Raw genomic sequence first — 22129 nt, 5'->3', positions numbered from 1 at the left:
CCTTTTTGTTTTTCTCGCCCCCGTCTCTTCTTTGCTGTCGTCCCTCGTAACCCCTCGCGACAGTGGTCAGGGTGACGGCCGCTCCCTGAAGCCGTGGGGTTGCGGTAAACAAAACGTGTTGTGGCACTGAAGCACCGAGGAGACGGAGCTTGTTGCTAATAGCAAGCCCCAAAGAGTCTGAATTTCCCCTACAGAGCCTCACCTCCACTAAAATTCGCTAAAAGTTGCAGGCAGGTGTTGGTTATCTCGCCAACCTCGCTTCAGACACCACCAGCAGCTCTGCTGTGCCCGCCGGTTCTGTTCTGAAGCATCACGTTTTGTTTTGTTTTGGTATAAACAGCCTTGAGACCTCTGATTTAACCTTGTGCTTTTGTAAATCCAGCTGCAGCATGTGCGTACGAGAGAAGGCCTCTTTATGTCAACTTCTCTCCAAAAGGTGGAAGCTTGCTTATAGACCACGTAAATTCAGTGGCAAAAATGTCAAGTGTTGCTCGCCTGGCGAATAGGCTGACACCTTTGGATACCAATTCGATTTGCAATGCTCATTTGTTCTTTTGTTGTTGTTTTCACCAATATTTAGGAAAGCAGCAAAAAGCTTTACATCCAAAGAGAAATGGACAACGTGAACTATATTCCTGTCATCTCCCTACTCTGTAATTTCAAATTTCTGCTAAATGTGGGGTAGTTAGGAGAATGTTATTTTGACAGGTACTCATTCGTTGCTACACTTCAACTATACAATGGTTAGTTTTCAGCCTGACTCCCTTTTCTAATTCTCAGGTTTATTGTTTGTTCACGATGACACTTAAAACTTATATTTGAATAGTGAAAAGATTTGTTAAGGAACAGGAGTGCTGCAAATTGCGTGTGAAGGTAAGCTATAGCAGAGAGAGCACTGCCGCAACTCAATAACGCTGATTTTCCATGACAACTAACTTGCCCAAACAAGCAGTGGATAGCTGCCTGGACTTGTCCTTTGGCCAGAGACAGATTTTCAGCAAGAATGTCACCTTGTAAAAATTCCTGTAGCGGTTTAAATTGAGATACTTGTGTGATGATGGATTTTCAAGATGAGCTTGTTATCCCTGTAGAGTGTAAAGCTCAAGGTCTACTGATGGGCAGCGGAGAAGCTGCACCAATTCCACAGAGTGTGCTTACCTTCTGTTAGCACCAGAGGTTCAAGACAAACAGACATCTGCTTTAAGTGGAATGTCTTGCCATTGGCAAAGTTAGGTATCTGCCTATTTCCATCCAGCACACAAATCACTGAGATCCTTAGCTAGCTTGATCTTTAGCAATTACTTCTACACAAAAATGCAAGAGGTTTGAACTTAATGGCAGTGGTCAGTAGATCTAACACTGAACAGTAACCTTATCAATGCTCAGACTTGTTCTGATGTGGCACACAAACTGTATTCCTATACAAAATGCATGTTACTGAACTGAAGTAAAACAAATAGAGTATTCATCTAGTTCTTCTGAACATTTACTGAACACATTACTGAACATTTTGTCTTAAAGATGGTATTATTTTACTCAGGCCATGTGGATATAAAGGTGCTTTTTAAATTATCACTAAGTTTTCTACGTTAATATAGTCCAATACTAAACTGGTTGCTATTACTTTATTTTTTCCACTTCTCAGCCAACAAGCATCTTAGCCAACATGCATCTTGTGACCAATGTATTTGTGATTAGATTGTGATTCTTTAAAGAATAACTTCCCTTGGCATTTCATTAATTGCTAAGAGAGAAAAAAAAAAAAGAACAGTTTATGTCTAGAATTTTTCTGTCTAGAATTTTTATCTCTCCTCAAGGACAATCTTATCTCTTTTCTCAGCCAGACTAATCTCAAGTAAGAGGAGGCAGCTAGTAGGTAAATTATGCTCTCTGTGCTTTGCTAAAGATAGGGGGATGTTTTCTGACGTGAAGTACTGCACCGCTTTTGTCCCATTTCTCACTAAGACAGCGCGTGGTATTTCATCAACATGCACAATTATTTTCTTATGCTTGATAATTCTGGACAAGCATAATTAAAGGTTTTACTTGAAGGGTAATAACCCTGTATAGTTACAAGAGCTGACTTCCTCACTGCTTCAAGGTCCTAAAAAGAAAAGGAGACATCACTATACCTTAGTAGGTTTTCAACCTCTGTGCATTTATTTTTGTTGTTACAGAAAATATCTGGAGCACATGTAGTCCATCTACCTTCACTGGAGATACCCACCTTACACCATTGTTAACTTATATAGTATATGAGATCCATATTAATATAAAATCAGGTTCTAACTGCAGACATTTCATTGTTTAATGCTTTTGATTTAAATTATTTCTCCAAGCTGGATCTGTTCCACCTATAGGCACGTATCCCAGAAGAAAGATGGGTTGCTGTGCTGCAGGGATGCCCAACTCAAATGAACAGATGGGTCATAAAAAAGCTTCAGTTTCAGATTTTTGTCACCACCCTTTTTTTTTTTCCCCAGTATGTCCCTCTTACTCTTTCTTAGTTTGCATGAAATTGTCCAAAGTTCCCATAAGATGATCAAAGGCATAGGTGGCCAGGGTTTTCAGTTCTGATTTCCAGTCTCTCTTGTGATGCTTGGCTATCGGGTGGGTTAACCTCATGTGCAGTCTATCCACTGCTCCCAGGGCAAAACCCAAACAGCCTCTGGGGCCACAGGCTGTGCTGGCGGACCCTTCCTTAAGCCTCAGGCTGTATCTCTATCAGTGTGACAAAGCTGTGATCAGCCTGGTTACAGACTGTCAGGCACAGCGAGATAACAGGATAGAGGGAAAAGTGGGCTGCGGTGCAGCTGGGGCCTGTGTGGCTTAATGAGGCCTGCGGCCAGGCCCGTCTGCTCCAGCCACGACCCCACGTGCCCCGCAGTGGGTCGGCACACTTCTGTGTAAGGATCAGGGAGAGAGTTTTTTTCTTCCATGACCTTCCTGTTCTCTTCTGTAAGAAAGAACACACTTGACAGAAAGTCTGCTTCAGAGAACTTACCTGAATTCTTCATAAGCTAGGACCTATCCCAACAGAGAGGTCTGTCAGTATCACCAGAAACCTCATACTGTAAACCAAATTCTATTAAACAAAAAGGGGATGAAGCCTTCCTTGGGGCAATTTCGATCAAACTAATGCCAAGTGGAAATAAAGAGCAGGGCTCGGCAGTGGTGAGAACCCAAAGACCGCATTCAGCGCTCTTGCAGGTGTTTAACAGGGAACGCCGGGTTCTACTTTGCTGTTAAACTTTTGTTTGCTGCTGTGCCGCATTCAACCTTCTTTATTTTGAAAAATGTAGGTGGGCTGCCAAAGATGGTCTCAAACAAAATGTTTCTCTAACAGCTGTTCACGAGCTTGTTCAGGTAAGCACTGCTCTTCTGAAGTGTTAAGGGCAAGCAGCTTCAGAAACACCTGGAGCTGGACCAATCCCACATCAGAAGACAGATTTTTTTTTCTTCTTTTGTTTACTTGACATACACATTCCTTCATGCATCTGGGAGACACTAGTTTCTGTCTGTCTGCCCAAATCTGATTCCTATTTGGTAGCAGCTCAGTCAGCCAGAAGCAAAATTAAATGAAACAATAGTGGCAAAAATACAAGACTATTATCTTGAATTTCTGCTTAGAAGTGCTCAAAATCTAACATAGAATGAAAGTTGGTTTTGTGTGTGGTTTTTCTTTCTTTTTTCTTTTTTTTCCTCTATATTTCTGTTCAGTCCTCGCTTTTGAAAGAAGCTTGCGGAGTGATTCTAAAGAATAGAGAAGGAAAAAAACTCAGAAAAAGGTTCTTCTGATTCCCGGAAGCTTTGGTGACAAATATCACTGAGTGACCAAACTCTGGTTTTCTCCTACTGCTGTTAAGCAGGGGCGAAGTATGTGGCTAGGTTGAGACCATTTCCTGCTCTGCTAATCTGTAGCTGTGAAGATTGAACAATCCTGTGATCTATCCTCCTGGAGGAGTACTTGATGGCATGTAATTAGATCAAAGAAAGCCTTTTTTAACAATGGTCATCTGCCTCGTTCAAGCAAATTAGGATGACACCAGTTCAGTTTAGAACTGTTTTTTAATTCAGTGGTAAATTGTCATTCAAATGTACCACTCGGCTTAGCACAAAACACATTTCTGTTCAAGGGAGGCGCCCAGAAGGGTGTGTGGCGTGCACATGGGACTCAAGTGAAAGACAGATGTCTTCCAGAAGCTCCCGAGGAGAGCCTGAAATGGATTTACAGTCTGAAATGTGTTCAGGGAGAACCTAGCTCTGTTAGAGGCTGCGAGCAAGCACTGCCTGCTCAGGATGCCATATAGGGACAGAAGGACAGGGAGGGACAGAACTGCAGCTGGTGATGAGGTCAGGCCTGCTGGAGTCAGGCTGCAGTTTGGGTTAGGGGAGGGGAAGATAAAAACGAATTCTAACTGCCTGGCTGTGATTTGAACTGTTTGTTACTAACACCAGCACCCAGCAGGGTGTTACATCGCACAAGCAGCTTCCTAACTCGGACCCGTTCTGTGTCTGGTCATGTAGCTCCTAGAATTGTCCCAGCCCTGCCAACCCATTTGTCCACATCTCTCCTGCATGCTCCCATTCTTGCTTTCTAACTGCCTGTTATATAAGAAATAATAGTCTTTTTTTTGTTTCTTTTTTTTTTTCCCCACCATAAAGTTACTATAAATGCCCTCCCTTGCAGACTTTATGACTTTATTGTGGTCAGCTCCACAGTTTAATGTTTGGTTGATGCAGTTTTATTGACTGGTATATGCTTTTACTTTACACAGAAAGAACTGCCTGTTCCTGAAAAAGCCTCAGCATTTTCCTTTTGCTGACATGATTGATGTGACATAAATTACAAAGTCACCTTTATACTGGTATCAAATCGATCTCTGCTTTTGAAAGCATAGCTTTGCCAACACAGCTTTTAACATAGAGTAAAACAACAATCCTAGTAGTTAGGCAAGTAGTTTGGAGCGCTTACTAGAGGCTTTGCCAGTATCTGGGGTAGCCTCAACTTGAAATCTTGAAGGTTATTTGAGTAATTTCACACCAAGAGTCCCCTGGCATCACAAACAGGCTACATTCGGAACCTTGAACGTGTATTCCAAAGCCCACTTTGGAAATGGGTTTGTTGAGAAGATGAGTTTCCTCAGAGTTGCCTTGAGATTAGGTCTCCTCCAAACCAGGCATGGATGCATATAGCTCCTGAAATAAACAGCTGTACCTGGCTAAGTCATCCTTCTGAAGAGCTGCATTGCTTTCCTGGCTATCAGCTCTGCATTTTTCTTTATCTGTATGCCCTCCCTTGATTCAGGTGGGTCTTGATAAAATGTCACCTCACCATCTAGTTGCTGGCATGCAACTAACAACTTGCTGCCAAGCAAGACAAGAAGTTTTTTTATAGTGTCCAGTTGTCTGCCATGGAATTAACACTTGCTTTACCACAAACATGAAATAACCACATCTAAGTAAGGAACACATTCACACCACAGGAACCTAGAGGTTCTCTCTGGACTGGAGTAGTAACATCAGCATAATATATGAGAGAGAAGTGGTGCAGTTTTAGTAGGAGGGGAGCTACATCTGTGCTAGATCTATCATCTTTCAGTGACTATAGTGTTACGGACTTCACTGAATGATGTTTTGTCGATCTGGTGAAATTAGGAAACTCTGACTTTCACAGATGTCCTGAAGCATCCTGAATCACAGTCAGAAAATCAACCTGAACTCCAGCTGAGACCCAAACCAAGAAGATGACGATCTATGGACTTCTAATAGTGAGTTTGCACATACAGCACTGCTCTTAGTCAACATGCAAACGTAAATCACTGTGCAACTCTTTTTCCAGACAGTGATTATTCCATGCTCTTTCCCTTTTCACTTCAAAATGGTGGCTGTACTTGGTCTGTTTGAGAAGCTATCTTATAGGAAAGACATAGAAGAAGAAAAAGGCAGGCTTTTTAGATCAAGGGCCAGTGTGTGTAAATATAGGAATGACAAGCTGGAAGAGTACAAAATGAATTCAGCAATGAATCCCAGACAGCTACTGAAAACCTTGTACCAAGGTTTTCCTTTACCTAGCTGGCAAAGTAGTCCGTGAGACAGTGCTTTGCACCTCAAGCACATTGAGCTTTACACAGAAAACAGGGAATACTGGAGAGGCAGTCTTCCTGAAGTTTTCTAATCTTTAAGTTTGCATAGCTTGATGAATATGCAGTAAAGTTTTATTTATTATTATGTTCCCAGTAGTGTATTACTGTTCTAATTAAAAGAGATCTGAAGGGGAGTTACATAAGATTTATACAGATATTCTTCTTCAACCGGCCTAACATTCAAACAGCCTAATTACCATACAGTTGAAGTGGGCCACACATTATAATTCCATCCTGAGTGACCCTTTCTCAGATTTCTTGTTCTAGCAAAGAAGGTTTATATTTCTGAAATCTCTTTGAACTTGAGTCCTTTGCTTTTATTTATGGGTGATCATGTGGTTTATTTCCTGCAGCCGCATGCATGACTTTTCTGTACTTAGGTGTCCACAAAGGACATAACTAGTCATCTTGCTCTCCACTGGCCAGGATTGTCTAAGTACCTTATCAATGTGATGTATTCATATTAATGAATGTTAAGGATGTGATGAATAATGTTTATTCACTGATGTTCTTAATGTTCCTGTTTGGGACCTCTTCCTTCCATTGGTCCTGACAGTTTGTCCCTTGTTCTCACAAAGGCTACTTGCCTAAAAAAACAAGCAACCAACCAAAAAAAAAAAAAACAAAAACAAAACAAAACAAAAAAAAAACACAAACACAGAAGGCACCTATTTAGCCTCCAGCATTTAGGCTCCACCCGTGTATCAACTGTATCAATTTCCCATTCTACAGCTACTCACAATACATCTCTCAGACCCTTTTTCCTATTCAAACACCTGGTAAGAAAGGGCCTGCAAAGTAGAGACTAAACCTCACCTCCCAGAATTAACAGACCATGACTGTAAAGGGAGAACAAAGCAGGAAACACTTCCCTGCTTTAACAGAACATGCAAATGTCTCTGAAGATCTTGGGGTTCTCTGCAAAAATTATTTCTCTTTCAATTACAAGTAACCACAGAGAAAAAAAAAAAACAAAACTTTTTCTGGGGAAGACTTTTAAGGCCAGGTGCAAGGAGCTAAGCACAGGTACTTGAGCTGGCTGAGAAGATAGCTGGGTGTTCCTGGGAGGGATTTCGTGACCCAAAGGGATGCTGCAGGCAGTTCTGCATCAGTTACAACAGCCTTGATGATTAATCTGCTTGTGCCAACTTGGGTGACGAAGCCCTGGAACATGACAGTCACAGACTTCTCCTGAATCATGGGGAAGGCTCTTATATACATCTGCCACTCTCAAAGCTGCAGTGAGAAAGTAACGAAGTGGAATTTTGGCATTCTGGAGTTCATGTGCTCTTTTACATATACCTCTTAATTTCTCCACTTGCTTCCTTTGGTGTCTTTCTTCTCATACCTGCATACTCTTTGTCTCCTTCTCCCCTCCTTTCAGATTTTGTTAGTATTTCCATAGTCTATTCAAAATATACAGTCTCTAAACATATGAAAAAAAGTTTCATATAAAGTTCTTGTAAAGTGTTCTGCAAATACTCTTACGTGTCTTAATTTTTCTATAGTTATGTGTAAAAAAGTTTTCTAGAAGTGGCTCAATACAGAAGCATATAGCTGGAAGGTTTACTTCTTTAATAGCATTTTAATATCCGTATATTTGACACCCTGCCTTTCTTGCTTTACTGTAGAGTTTTAGTTTTTCACAGCTCCCATCTGAAAGTCACCTGGTACCGGTTTCCAGCACGTTTTATCCCAAGGAGGACTCTGATGGGTCCAGCTGCGCTACAGAAACTTGAATAAGTGCTTTCTTTTTTTTTTTTTTTTTTTTTCTGACTAAATATGGAGCAGGAAAATGAAGGGGAATCCCTTACCGCTGCTGCCCTGCAAATTGAAACCTCTTTTTGAGTAACAGGTGGGCAATACAGAGGAGGATAACATCAACCATCTTAATCAGCAAGGCGAGGTTTGCAGAGGAGAGGTTGTGCCAATCCAACTGGTATATAAACTTTTGAAGGATGCGTAGGTCATTAATCTTGGTTTTCTGCCACCTCCCCTGGCTACATTAGTTGGTCTGACAGACATTACTCGGTTTACAAACCTTGTCTCGCTCAGCCTTAGACTATGCTGGCTTTGTAAGGTTTGTCAGTGACGGTTTTGTCAGTGATTCTGCCATCTGGTGGAGATTTTTTTTTTTCCATCTTAAATATGCAAAGAAAGGCTCTATGAAATAAACGAAGAAAAATTTCACAAACCCATTGATGCCACTGGAAAAACTCTGATTGCGGATGAAAAAGTCATGCCAAGTGTTTGCTTTGTGCTCTGCTTTGTTCCGTTAAAGATTTAATATCTCCATTATCTCTTGCCACCACAGAGAGCAAGTCCATGGACTTTGGGGCATTCTTTCATTCAGCTGGTTTTACAACACCCACGTTAACCCCCAAGTAGATCACCCACATCATTCTTTTAGCTGTGGCAGCTTTGATTCTGTGAGCTTTTCTTGGCAGTTTCTTCTGCCTTTCCTGTGTACCTGGTGAGATATGCAGGCACTGCGTTTTGACTTTTGACCTACCTTACTTATCTTAAAACCATGTGGTTCAGCTATGAGCCAAGGCCAGCGAGGAAACAGCACGGTAGAACATTTTGAGAGGAATGCAAATCCATTTTGAGAGGATCCCAAATCCACCTTTACTGTCTGTAAGACAGTGCTGCATCATGACTTACCTGGCTGTCAGAAGACGGGCTGCAGTTTCCTTGCTCGAGCAAAACAAGCCTTCTGCAGGCACACCCAGAAACGCGGTGCGGTCCTACTTGAGAGCACAGGTCTTCTGGCTCTCAGCACCACAACACAGTTTCAAGAAGATTCATGAGAACATTTGTTTTCTCTAACTTCTACTGAAGGAGGATTGGTAGAACACAGACCATCCCTTTCGGCAGATACTTTGCCTGTCCTGATCTGGAACTCTTTAACTTTTTAACTCTCAGTGCAGGAGATGCCACAGTATCTCGTCTCCTCTTTCGTACAAGATGGAGCATAGGTAAAGCTGCAGAGACCCATCGACTTGGGCATGTCTTACTCTGTTCCTGATTCCGCAAAAGAGAGAGGTCCCACTCCTCTCTTCCTCTCCTCACTGCTGGCTGCGAGCTCTGACGGTGAGACCTTTTTGGGCAGCGGTGTGGTGTCGGGTTGACTCAGGCCTCTTGCACAGTGAGGCGGCGCAGGCGAGCCCGTCAGCCGGCTCACTGCAAGCACATCCCGAGCTCAGCTAACGCACCGCAGAAACCACGGTCATGCCAGGAGCTGGGCATTCCCAGCCAAGTGTTTCTCAGAGCTGCCTTTGACTCACCTGACCACAGAGCAAGCTGATTCAACAGCAAGGTGTTGACTTTTACTTGCTGCTAGTACGTCGGCTTGCTTCATCACGCAGTCAGATGGGCACATAAGACGTCGCAAGGAAAGCAGCAGGAACGTGTAGCTGGAAGCAGAGAACTGGAGCTGGAAATGGGGCCCAGAAATAACCCCTTCGGAAGGAAATGCACATCTTTGGAAATGCACATCTTGACACCCAGAGAGCATGTCTCAGTTGTGGATTTTGCATTCCACTTGCGCAGCTGCTTAAGGGAGTTTTCTCTCCTCATGCAGCTGATCTTCGCAACGCTCCTGGAGCTTTCTCCCCATACAATTCCAAAACCCTGACCTTGATATTTCTTTGCCTACTAGCAGGCACGATTTGCTGTTATTGCAGCTTTGAGCAAGCAGATCTAGCAAATAAAGTCGCTCCAGTCCAAGACATCGCTTCCCTCTGCTGATGGCTGCACTTGCTTAGCCAAAGTCACTGCCCCTGCAGCACACCAAGTAGGGGGGATGACTGCCCCCATCTCAGTGGGTTCGCTTCACAACTTGTATGAAGCTGTTGCTCAAGGGGTTGCACCCATGAGAGACCATAGCACAGGCACACATTCCTCTGTGCTGACACAGGCGGGAAGGACAATAGCCTCTGGAAAAGGAGAAGCCACAGGTAGCTGGGGGGCAGCGCTGTCTCTCATCACTGTCCTCTTGGTCCACGCAGCCATACAGTTACTCTATGCAAGACCAGAAAGGTAACTGCAGTAAAACTAAAAACACAGCACGGTTTTATCTACACTATGTATGTGTATCAGCTCCCCATTTTTACTAGTTTGTCTTCCCAGTTTTCAATGCAAACAGTGCTTCTTCCTCTGCTACAACCCAATCCTGGCAAACCGCTTTTACAGATGGGTGTTTCCAGAAGTTTAATTTCATTCATTCATAGCCCCAATATGTTAAATTCTCCTAGTAAATAAGGATGTCACATCCTAAAACAATTTATTTACACATCTTTGTTCATATTGACCTATGTGTAGGAAACTCCTGAGTGCAGGGGACTGCTTATCTTACCTTTACCCAGTTCCAAAACCACTGAGAATATTTAACTACAAGATATTTAAATCCTGGCTTGCTGAGGGACACGTGACAGTGATTAGAAAGTTAACCAACCTTTAAAAGTAGTATCTCAATGATTTCCAGCTTGTGTGACACACTGTGAATTATTACAGGCTCTCAAATGAGTAAAGCTGTCTTCAGGGAAGCAGAAACAGCTGATGTAGCACAGACCCGTTCAGCTCAATGGAGCAGGCTGAAAAACGGGACCAACACAGACTTCCCAAAGACCTTCCCTCCATATTGTGGACGGGAAGAACAGAGATTTGCCAGTCCATTTGCTGTTTCATTTACATGTGAATTTCTCCCTCCAGCACCCAAGATGAGGTTTGAATGACAACCAAAGGCAGCCAGTTCTGTAACCTCACACCTAGGGCTACAAAAACAACGTTGGGTGGGCACTGAGCAGCCCGTGCTCACCTTCAGCCTCCCGTGTGTCCGTCCCCTGTGCTGCCATCTGCACCACCTCGGGGTTGTGGGGGCGTCAGGGTCAGCAAAGCATTGGCATATTTTTTATCCTGATCAGCAGAGCCACCTTGCACTTAGAAAAGTGCGATCGCGTTTTCAGACACCTATCACAATTTCCTAAAGAACGTGTGACCCCTGCTGTCGGTTTCTCCTTTCAGCTGGACTAAGAAATAGGAAACCAGCCTTTGACTAACCACCACGAGAAATGTGTTAACAAGCAAACCAGCCTGGATCCCAGAACACCTCAATATTGCCTTTCCACTCCCTGGAGAGGAGCATTTTATTTTACAACAGCTGATGTTCTATAGTATGAGGGTTTTTTTCCACTCAGCTCAGAGATAGAAACCTGAATGGATTCAACATGCACACTTGTAAATAAATTACAGGATCTTAATAAAAGTTTTTACTATGCAACTCCAGTGTATTGCAAAACAAAACCTCTTCAGTCACTGCATTTAGTTGCACAACAACAGGAAAAAAAAAAAAAAGGAAAAAAAAGAAAGGAACGCAAATGTTCTGTAAGGAAGATAAAAATATTACAGACAGGGTAAGGCAGCAGAACAAGGGCTCTGGTTCACTGTTAAACAGCATACTTAATTTATTTGGAGACCAAAAAAATGTCAAACTTGTCAACTATGCAGCTCCATTTCTGGAAATGTTGAGCACATGCCATTCTCCGTGAAGTACAACCGAAAGGGAACGAGTTCACACTGACAAATCCAGCCCTGCTATTCGGATGCCTAATTGTGGAGTTAGGTATCTAAACTTAGACCCCTATATTTAAAAACCTGCCTAGATGTGTATGTGCTGAAAACTCCTCCCAGTTTTCTCTTAATCCAGTCTCTATTTTTTTTAGAAAAAATACACAGTCCCCCCTGTTCTGGGAGTCGCAGTAGTCAGGACTACTCCTTGTGCTTCTCTTGGTCAGAAGAGAGCTCCTTTAAACAAGTTTGATGCTCAGCCTGCGCTTCATGAGGACGTAAAGACACAAAATAAAGGCCATTAAAAATTACATTCTCATGCTGTGCTTCAAGCAGAGATCTCCTCCTCCCTGTACTTCCTGGATGTGACGCAGCCATATACAGGTCTAAAAATAAGCCTGGACTTTTCTGACACGCCGCATGTGAGGTCAATACATTTATGCGCGCGATGAATACAATTTCTGTCTTGACTGCCAAATTCTCTAAAACTTGGCATCTTCGCACTTGATACAGAAAGGGCAGACTGAAACAGGAAAGGGAGCTTTCTTACAGACCTCCTAAAGGGAAGTAACGAAGACTAAATTTTGAAGAGATGAGTTATTGTTTTTCAGCCAAAACAATGAGAAGGGATGGCCTTTCCCCTTTCATCAGTTCCTGTTGTAGCACAGGCTGCTTCGGGCTGAGCTGGATCCCCTGCAGCAGGGCTGCCCGGACACTGCAGCACGAGCTGGCGGCGTTTGTTTTACTTCCCAGTGCGACTTTCAGCTGCTGGAGGAAGATCCCAGCACGACCCAAGTCAGCCAGATGAAAGCAGAGACAGAAACTTCGGCGAGACAAGCTGCTTAGGGAGAGGTGAGGTGTTTCCACTCCACCAGCTGATACGGCTGAAAGCACACAGGGCAGCTTTCGGGCATCACCGAGCGAACGGGAGGAGGAACAACAGCTCCCTTCTCTCGGGGAGGTTAACCATCGCTGTGGGACGAGTCTGGAAAAGATTTTATATGGACTGAATCCAGCTATTCATTTTTTTTTTTGCATGGCATTTATATGTTCGAATATTACTAAAGAATGCTTTAAACTAAATTTGTCAACTACCACAGCACAGCAAGAATTCACACAATTCAACTCCTGCACTTTGTTACAACATTTGTCCGGACATAAACCCACACCTCTCCCCAGGGGTCTTTTTGGTCAGATGTCTCCGTGTCTTGGAACAGGATTTCTCATTACCCAAGATTGTATCAGCTCAGGATGATGGTTTTCTACTTCACGTTCTTAACCTTCGGCAGCTGACATCCTAATCATCTCTGCAGCAACTGAGCTGTCAGATGGGAGGCTGAGCAGCTATCAGAGAGTACCAGCAGGAAGAGAATTTGTATGCAACAGATCGTGGTGCTTCTGGGCATCTACATGACAATGCTAGGGGAACAAAAAGAAAGGGATGCGTCTCCACAGTTAGGAGAGCCAAGTTCTGTGAAACAAAGCACATCTTCACCACCTGTCCAGTCTACCTTTTGTGTATTCAGCATTCCTCTCGTTTGCTTCTCATCGAACAGGGAAGTTGGGTTATGAATGGCTACCATAAAATTTTAGGAGGAAAAAAACAACGCAAAAAAAACAAACAAAAACCCCAACCCACAACCTAAATAAACACTGCAGGTCTGTAACCCCAAATATGCTTCTTTAAAAGCCAGGTAAGATACCAACTGTGTAACCGGGAGCAGAACAGACATCTTGGGGGAAAAATCCTAATATGAAAGGTTCGTTGAGGGACAGTCAGGCTTGCTCTCTGGATTCCCTTAAGCTTCAAGCCTCTTGGTTGCTGTCAAAACCAAATCTGAAAAGCTCTCTCAGCTATCAGAGTGAGCCTTTCTCCCTTCGTGAGCACAATGGTGAATTGCAGGAATATGCCACTGGATGTTTCTAAGTCACCGCTACGTACACTAACAGCATGCCAGTGTTTAGTGGCACGGTACTGTCTCTTCTCAGCAGCCCACCCGGACAAATACACACAGCCAGTTCAGAAATCCATCACTGCATTTGATAGATTTTGCGGATGTGACAAGGTGGACACGAGTCAGACATTAGCTGTACTCCCAAATGTTGTGAAACACTCTCCTGAAGTTCCCATTATGTAGGACACTATCAAAATGAACGTTTACCTTAACAATCAACCTGCGCTGACTACTGCTAATACTTCCAAAAAAGTTTAATAAAATCCAGGGGCAGCCCACACTAGGCTTAAAAGCTGCTTCAGCCATCGCTGGGCATTCATTTCCTGAAACGAGACAGAGAGAGGATACACTGCTGCTGAATTGACGCTCTGTCTTGAAGGTAGGCTTCCTGGAGGACAAGCCCCCTTTTCATACGCTGAGCAGAAGCACAGCTCTCTCCTCCGACCTCGCGCCCGAGAGCGCAGCCGCTCGCCCATCAACAGGAAAGCTCCTCTGGTGCAGTGCCTCCCAGAGCCTGCAAGAACTCACACAAAACCAGACACAAAATCCGTCCAAAAATGCTGAGTTACCAAAGTTGGGGGGTATCACAGAGCTTTGAACTGAGAATGTGTGTGAGCGAAGGCAGCTTCCTATCCGCTGGGGAAAATGAGAAAAACTGGTGGATGCATTACAACGTACTTGCAGGGACAGGGTTAGCAAAGATAACTCTGCCATCGGTGACTCATATTTTTCTCAGAACCATCTGGATCTGCTCTGATTTTTAAATGCCGCCCTCGTATCTATGCTAGCTTTTACCCTGGAACTACAGTAACGGTAACTTTTTAAAGTAAAAAAAATAAATGCTAAGAAAAGCAGCAAAGCACTTGATAGCAGAAAAGGACCAAAGTCCAACTTGTTACTACAGCTCAGTCATATATAAAATATGAAGTCAAAACAGAAGCAGACAGTAAATACCACGGTTTGTACACATTGTTAAAGATGTCGAGACTCTGATTTCTCTTCCGTGAAAGCCCAAGCTGAACTGAATACACACAAATGCCATGAAAACATATTAAAGTGATGCAGCAAAAAGCAGAGCAAGCGACTCTGCCCCTGGGTAAATATCAGTGATTTTTCTAAAACTCTGCACTTACCTCAGGATTTGAAAGTTTGGCTAAGTGTATTGTCACAGCACTCGCAGTAAAGTGGTTCGACCTGAAAGGCCCTTTCATCCGTTCCTTCCTTTTCACCGCTTTACAACCTACCACAGGATTAATTCCCCCAAACTCTCCGTAAGGTTGTCTGTAAGGGAAGGAGTTGGCTGGTGCCAAAGTTCCCCTGCTGCAGCATCGTACCTGCTCGCTCCATTTCGCTCCTGCCCTGCTCCCCGGCACCGCTCGGAGAGCGCGGGGGCTTCCCTGCTCGGGGCTGGGGCGGGAGCCGGAGCGGTGAGACCCTCGCACCGGGGACCTCTGTGCAGGACAGGGGGAGGGAGCGCACGGAGCCTGGAGCACCCAGAAAGGAGCTTCGGGGGGCGGCTGAGAAGGGGGTGAAGAAAAGCAGCGAGGCAGCTTCTAAGCACGCAGGCACGTGCGCACCCCCAGGTGGGTCTGTGTATCAGGGAGGGCAGGCACGCAGCCTCCCGCATTCGTCGCGAGTTCAGCCCTAAAATGTGCCAGCTCTGTAAATCGCAGACAGAAACCCGAGCGGCACCATTCTGTCTTACACACACCTATACCCTTCAGGTGCAGGCGATTTGAGCAGGAGATGAAAGAGACGAGAGCTCTTCCCCCCCTCAACAAGCAGCTGCCAGCCCAGTGGTTAAAACTTTATTCCCACCCCACATACGATATCCAAAGAACCAACACACATAAAGAGCCTCCCGAATTCAATACTTGCAACCACACAACAAAGAAAAAGTTCAAGATACTTTATTTGTTAGGTACAACAGGCGAATCTCAAAGGAGAGCTCTTGAACATATGAAAAAAAAAAATCACGTCTCGTAAGTGACCTTTGAGACCTGGACGTTCCAGAAACAGGCTGTATTTACAGTGCTTCGTTTTACACCATGCTATTACCTTTCTCCTGCAGATCTGCTCCTCTCCCTACAGCGTCTTTTGTATTTTCAGACAGTTGTTTGCATTTTGCCACACTCCAGTCCCATCTCAAATATTGTCGTCATAGAGGCTTCTAATTCAGTCACTGTTCGCTAACCGTAAGAGTCTTTGTGGTCTAACTATATTTTAGAAGAACTTGTGCACAGCACAAATCAATGCAAATGGCTTTCGTAGTGTATCTACTGAAGGATGTGCACCCAGAGACTGTCCTGTCTGAACACATCCTTCAGCAGTCCAGGCTGGATTTTTAAACTAATTATAGAACTACAAAAATGTATTAAAAACTATCCTTGGGCCAGTACAACGGCTAGGATACAGTCAGTAAAGATGTGAAATTACTAGGGTATTTCTGACTCTGAAATGTTATGGAGTATTACAGCGTAAGCTGAGGTTACGCAGGGAAGTAACTGTTTCTTAAGCCATGAATGCTGTAACAGAATAAATAATTTATGAGCGTCAGAAGATCTACGTTGTTTCTTACATGGAGACTTAGAGGAACTAAATATTATTTCTCTTGATGGCTGCAAAACTTTAACACCTCTTTATGTTCACGTAATTCCCCTCTTTAAATCTGCTAGAGGTAGATGAAGACAAAATAAACTCCAAAGCGTAAGGAGCAAGATGCCGCAAATCGATTCGAACCTCGCAAATCTCGCGAACATATGCTTTCACCAGATTTACTGAGAGCATTTATTTCTCCTTTCCTTTCTAAAATAGAACAGTGCTCAACTTCTCCTTCCTCCCATGCTGTCAAAATCAGTGCTCGCTACCGGCATGAAGCAATTTTCAAAGCACTCCCGAATTAGAGCAGAAGTAGGTCCCACCTCGCGCTCCTCAGTCCCCTGGACACGTTTTTGGGGCCTTTCTGGTGAGTGACCGCTGCCTTGTTGGCACTGCCCAGGCACCCGGCAGTGACCCCCGAAACGAGAGAGATGCACGGATCCTGCCCAACGCACCGGGGGCAGGAGGTGGCTGCGGGCAGCAGGGAACCGCGCAGCCTTCGCGCCCACTGCAGGCTGCGGTGACCTTCCCAAAGATTTCTCCGGGAGTGTTTTTAGTATGGGTGCCTGTGTGCACGGACTGCAAAATATTTGGCGATTATTACCACGAAATCGGGGATTTGATTAGGCTCACGAGTACGTACAAGATCTCGTGTCCAGCCTTGGTTTTGGCACAGGGAAAATCATGAAGCAGCAACACGTTTTCTGAAATCACCGATGAATTTAACGTCCTGACAGATCAGAAGCAAAATTTAAGATCAACAGTTCAGAACCATTTTCTTGCTTTTCTACAGCCTGGCCCAAGGCTTCACGTTTTCCAGTGTCTCCCTCCTCCAGTAATTTTATCTCATTTCTTTAGCCGAAATTCATCAGTGTATTCAAGTGAAGCATACATAAGAAAGGATATGAGAAACAGGAATGAGTTTGGCAGCCCTGTTTAGAACAACAAAACAAGGTGCTCGTCCTCTTCCTCATCCACCAGACAAAAAGGAGGAAGCATCATTACATACCAGAGCATCTGCATTAAAGTGCCTCCAAGTTTCTTCACAACCATAAATACTGGCATGGTCACAAAGGCAAGATTATTTCTCTTTCTCTCTCAATACAGTAGCCATCACAATTTCATTTGGTATGTAAAAAATATAATTAATTACTTTAGTAAAATTTCCGCAGCAATTTGAAGTGTGCTGCATTCTTTTTTTAAGCGACCATTTAAATTTACTGAAAATGATAGGCCAGACCGAGCTGGGCAAACCCTGGCATTTTACATAATTCAATTTGTTTGTCTCAATTACAGAACAACCATCCTGGCAGTTAAACTAAAACCATAGTTGAAAACGAATGAGGCAATTTTATGCCTTCTAGAACCAATGCATATTTAAATATTTGTTTTCCTTCCCAATATTCCCAATCTCCAGAAAACCCTGCTTCATGGACGCTGAGCCAATTTACTCTTATTGCTTTCCTGCTCGCTCAGCTTGAAGTGCGTGTAGGCTAAAATGCCCAGCAGCGTGCACAGAATCCCAAGGCCTTGGTTAACAGACAGCGGATCCTTAAACAAGAGGCACCCTCCCAGGAGGGTGATGCAGAACTTGAAATGTCCGAACATGTTATATCTAGACGGCTGTTAAGGATTGCAAAAAATAATATTGATATTTGCTGTTAACAGAAATACTCGGGAATGTCATTAATCACATTGAAGACACGTAAAGGTGCATCACACTGACTTCATCTTGCACGACTCTCTAGCATCTCTGCACCCATGAAAAGGTAACCGTGGAGGTTAACTTATGAGAAGAGTTAACCTCCACATACAGCCTTCCACCCATCCTACTCAACGCATTGCCACACCAATTCTTCCTCGAGGTAGCCAAAGTGAGGTTAAATATTCTTTGTAGGCATGAAGGTCATGTCAGTGAGTTAACCGCGGTTATCTATACGAACCATGACCAAAGAAATAAAAGACACTAAAACATGAATGTGCTTTTCCAGCTTCATCATGCACGAGAAAACAGGCAGGTTACAAACCAGTTTTCCCACTGCAGATCCATCCAAATAAATGCTAACATAATTTATCTGGAAAGAGGAGAAACTAGACGTTACAAAGGATACGTGACAGGTGACGTATTTCCAATGATCCAGTAAATGGACAAGTTTACCATAAAGGCTATTATACCAGACAGCAGTACCATTATCTGTGGATTAACGGACACAGTCAGCAACCCAACACTCTTTTGACCATCCGCAGACATTCCAGGTTATTTAGCTAGGTTCCTTTACTTTCAAACGCAAAATATCAGGCAGGAAAGAAATATTGAGAACAAAAATAGAAATAATTTCAAATCAGTAGAGACACCAGTGATGTGTATGAGTAGCTCAGGGCATGATGTCCATAAATACATACTGATATAACCGCACGCTTTTTCTTCTTTACTCTCAATTAACAGTTATGAGTGATTTGGAAAACCTGGCTGCTCATACACACAGAAGTTACATTCTTCACCTTCAAGAGATGGTCACAAAAAAAAAAAAAGGAAAAATTATCCAATTTTACTATTCTGAATACTTGCTATTCCATATATAAACTCCATCGCTACTAGAATTTATCTTTCACCCATCATGGAGTGGCGAGAAAACGCTACTGGCTTTCTTTTGGTGACACCAAGGACAACAGAAGGCTAAAGAGAAATTACAGCCTTCTTGGTGAAAACACACTGGCCATTCTAGAGAGTAACCAATGCTGGCAACCTTCCACAGAAGAGGAGTTGAGAGTGGCAGAAGTGAGCATGCTTATCTCTTTTCTGAGTGGACAGTAAGAGCTGGAACCAGGGCACTTACATATTTCTAATTTAATACACTAGGGGAAGCTTCTGGATTTTGTCAGATTTTCCTGTTGTTCAGGTGCCTTCTAAACAGAAACGAGAATAAGGAGGTGAATCAATTGACAGACAAACTCCTCTAAGAGGAAGCGGGGCAGACAAGTTTTTTTTTTTCCTCTTTCCACATGCCCCTCTCATCTCATCATAGTTAATGACTGTACAAAAATCTGTTTCACAGAGAAACAGATCTTAGCATTAAATATCAAATTTAAATACATCAGCAATGATGGCTTATTTAAGGAAAAAAGAGAGTCAATGAAAGTCTTACCACAGCAGAAAGTGTCCAGGGCCCAAATATCCCCCCTTCTCCAAAGACTGGCTCGAAGAAGGGTATGATGAACAGCAACATAGCTGAGGACATTGGTGCCTGATAGTACAGCAGCTGCATAGAGTTTACCTGCAACTCATGCTGCTTCGCTCCTACCCACTAGAACCAAAAGAGAAAGCTGTTAAACACGAGGAAAGCAACCCCAAACCATTTACTAATACAGAGGGCGTGCCACGCAGACAATACCAGGTAACTGGGTTGGTGAGCGTTATTGTCTACCGTTCCCTAACCAGAGGGCCAGGTGTTGGCCTTTTGTAAGCACACAAACAGCGGAAGGCAGCCACGGGAGGAGGAAAGAGAAGAGAGTGAAACCCCTCTCAGCTAAATGCCTAGCACCTAAACCTTCCTTTTCCTTCCTGCCTGCCTGCCTGGCGGCAAGGTATTATACTTGAGGAAGAACAAAAACAGCAGCAGAGCTGGGAAGAAAATGCCAGCTCCCTTCTAGCCAACACAAATTCAAGACCCTCTCCGTGATGGAGCTGAGCACCTCTGCCAAAGCAGAGCAAGCAGCTGCAGGGACCGTCTTCCACCCGCCCTTCTTTATATGCTGCACTCTGAAGTGGAGAGCATGCTTATAATACATTTGTGTACACCACTTGCTAATCCTCACTGGTTGCAGCACTGCTTGTGCTGTTTTTCAAAGTCATCAATTTACTTCCACAGACAAAAATTCTGTAGTTTATTGTCAGGAATATTTCCAGAGCTTTATTAAAAAATATTGACTGCCAAACATAGTGACTTTTGCTCCTTTCATGTCATGTTCACTAGTAACATGGATTCCAGTGCACACAATATGACTTGGCTAAGTTTTTTGAAAAAATTACAGAATAATTTCCCTCAGGTGCTATCATTTCTCCAGTACACAACCACCTGAATTTAGTATGCACCATCTCGCTCCTTCTGCCCCCACACAGAACAAAAGACCATTATTTCTCATCTTGTGTGCTACAGGTTGCAGAGCCTTGCTTCTTTTGGAAGCACAGCGTATCTGCCATGAACAAATTAGAGTTTAAAGTGATGATGGCTTTCGTGTCAACATGACAGGTGACTCCAGTGTGGGAAGCTTTTAGGGTCACGGCAGACAAGGTGCTGATTGCAGGCTTTTAGTCCAGCGCTATGGCAGAAAGGGCTGAGGCAATCCTTGGATACATCAATTTTTCTCCCCGTAATAAACCTTCCCCATCTGGGAAAGGCCCAGACGCGAGGTACCCGCAGCACCACAGGCATTTTGGTGACGACCTCCACCCTCAGACCCCCGCCTGCCCCGACCGGCGGCGGGCGGCACCCCCGTCCCCGCATCCCCACCCCAAGCCCCCCGGCCGCCGTTACCGACCACTTGGTAGAGCGAGGTGACCAGGACGCCCAGCGTGGCGAACACCATGCCGAGGGCGCTGAACTTGACGTCGTAGTAGGAGTTGAGGAAGACGCCCAGCGTGATGGGCACCTGTGGGCGAGAGGCGGCGCCGGGCGCCTCAGCGAAGGCACCCCGCGACAGGGCCGCCCCCGAAGCCCCCCCAAAACCTCCCCGAACCCCCCAAAACCCCCCGCAGCCCCCTCACCAGCGTGAGCTTGATGCGCAGGGGGAAGGTCTTGCCGTAGGCCAGGCTCTGGATGGCCACGATGACCGGCGTGGTCATGGCCTTGGCCAGCTGGTAGGTGCCGATGGTGTTGCTCTGCAGGGAGAGGTTGGTGAAGACGACGAAGCCGCAGAAGCTGAGGGCCAGGGGCAGCACCTGGGCGGGCCGCAGGCTCTTGGGGGCGAAGGCGCCGAGCGCCTGGCAGAGGTAGAGGCCGAGCCAGGTGATGGCGAAGTGCACCAGGGTGAGGCTGAGGTTGGGGAAGCCCAGCCGCACGTACAGCCACTTGTTCAGGAACACGATGCAGATGGAGGCGGCCAGGTTCACCAGCAGCCCCGCCGCCAGCCGGCCCTGCGCCGGCACCCAGCCCATGGCGCGCGGCGGGGCCGGCACCGGCAGCGGCGGCGGGGACCGGCCGCAGGGACCGGCAGCAGCGGCAACAGCGCCCCGCCGAGCCCAGCCCAGCCCAGCCCCGGCCGCCGCCGCCTTCCCCGCCCCCGCGCCACGTGGCCCCGCGCCTTCCGGCGGCGCCGCCCGCACCGGGGAGACGGGGACGGGCCCCGTCAGCCGGCGGCCTGCGCTCCGCGGCCGTAAGAGCGCTGTGAGGGGCGGCTGAGGGAGGTGGCGGCGCGCGGTCTGGAGAAGGGGAGGCTCAGGGGGGGCCTCAGTGCTCTCTGCAGGTACCTGGAAGGAAGCTGGGGGTCGGCCTCTTCTCACAGGTGATAGGACTACAGGGAATGGCCTCAGGTTGCGCCAGGGGAGGCTCAGGTTGGAAATGAGGAGACATTTCTCCTCAGAAAGAGCAGTCAGGCACTGGGACGGGTTGCCCAGGGAGGTGGTGGAGTCACCGTCCCTGGGGGTGCTCGAGGGAAGGCTGGACGTGGTGCTCAGGGACATGGTGGGTGACATTGGTGGTAGGACGATGGTTGGACCAGATGATCTTGGAGGGCTTTTCCAACCTTAACGATTCCACGCATCCTCACCCCTTTTCCACTGAACCTTTGCACATTCTCCTACTGCTGAATAATGCTCTGGAGGCAGCGCTTCAGCACAGAGCAAGCACGTTAAGGAGGTTCACA

The 22129-nt window shown here is 45.3% G+C and overlaps 1 protein-coding gene and 1 long non-coding RNA gene across 3 annotated transcripts; one reads left to right on the top strand and one right to left on the bottom strand.

Annotated features, from left to right (window-relative positions):
• The first annotated feature begins 40 nt into the window (after window positions 1–40).
• Window positions 41–16609, top strand: LOC310894470. Its single transcript, XR_014579940.1, has 2 exons — window positions 41–5771; window positions 8461–16609. It is a non-coding gene; the product is annotated as an uncharacterized lncRNA (long non-coding RNA).
• SLC35E3 (solute carrier family 35 member E3) lies at window positions 15564–22100 on the bottom strand. 2 transcript variants are annotated; one of them, XR_014579915.1, is made up of 6 exons: window positions 21033–22100; window positions 20807–20917; window positions 19414–19572; window positions 19105–19174; window positions 18379–18461; window positions 15564–17882 (listed from the first exon to the last, which is right to left on the bottom strand). XR_014579915.1 is itself a non-coding variant. In XM_083824533.1 (5 exons), the coding sequence occupies exons 1-5, from the start codon at window positions 21957–21959 to the stop codon at window positions 17696–17698; spliced, it is 1467 nt and encodes a 488-aa protein (XP_083680659.1). In that variant the 5' UTR covers window positions 21960–22100; the 3' UTR covers window positions 15564–17695. The 2 variants fall into 2 exon arrangements, 1 of the variants encoding a protein (XP_083680659.1); XM_083824533.1 differs by lacking the exon at window positions 19105–19174.
• Between the last annotated feature and the right edge of the window lie 29 nt (window positions 22101–22129).

This window comes from Anser anser (assembly GCF_964211835.1).
Source record: "Anser anser genome assembly, chromosome: 1".
Classification (NCBI taxonomy): Eukaryota; Metazoa; Chordata; class Aves; order Anseriformes; family Anatidae; genus Anser; species Anser anser.
The sequence above is the reverse complement of the archived record's forward strand: the minus strand, read 5'-3'. Positions and strand labels throughout refer to the sequence as shown.

Coding starts and splice junctions, on each gene's coding strand:
- SLC35E3 (XM_083824533.1), bottom strand. CDS start 21,959: ATGTCACCCACCATGTCCCTGAGCACCACGTCCAGCCTTCCCTCGAGC. Junction 20,918..21,032: donor TGCGCATCAAGCTCACGCTG/GTGAGGGGGCTG, acceptor TCTCGCCCACAG/GTGCCCATCACGCTGGGCGT. Junction 18,462..19,413: donor CCTGGACACTTTCTGCTGTG/GTAAGACTTTCA, acceptor GTTAATCCACAG/ATAATGGTACTGCTGTCTGG.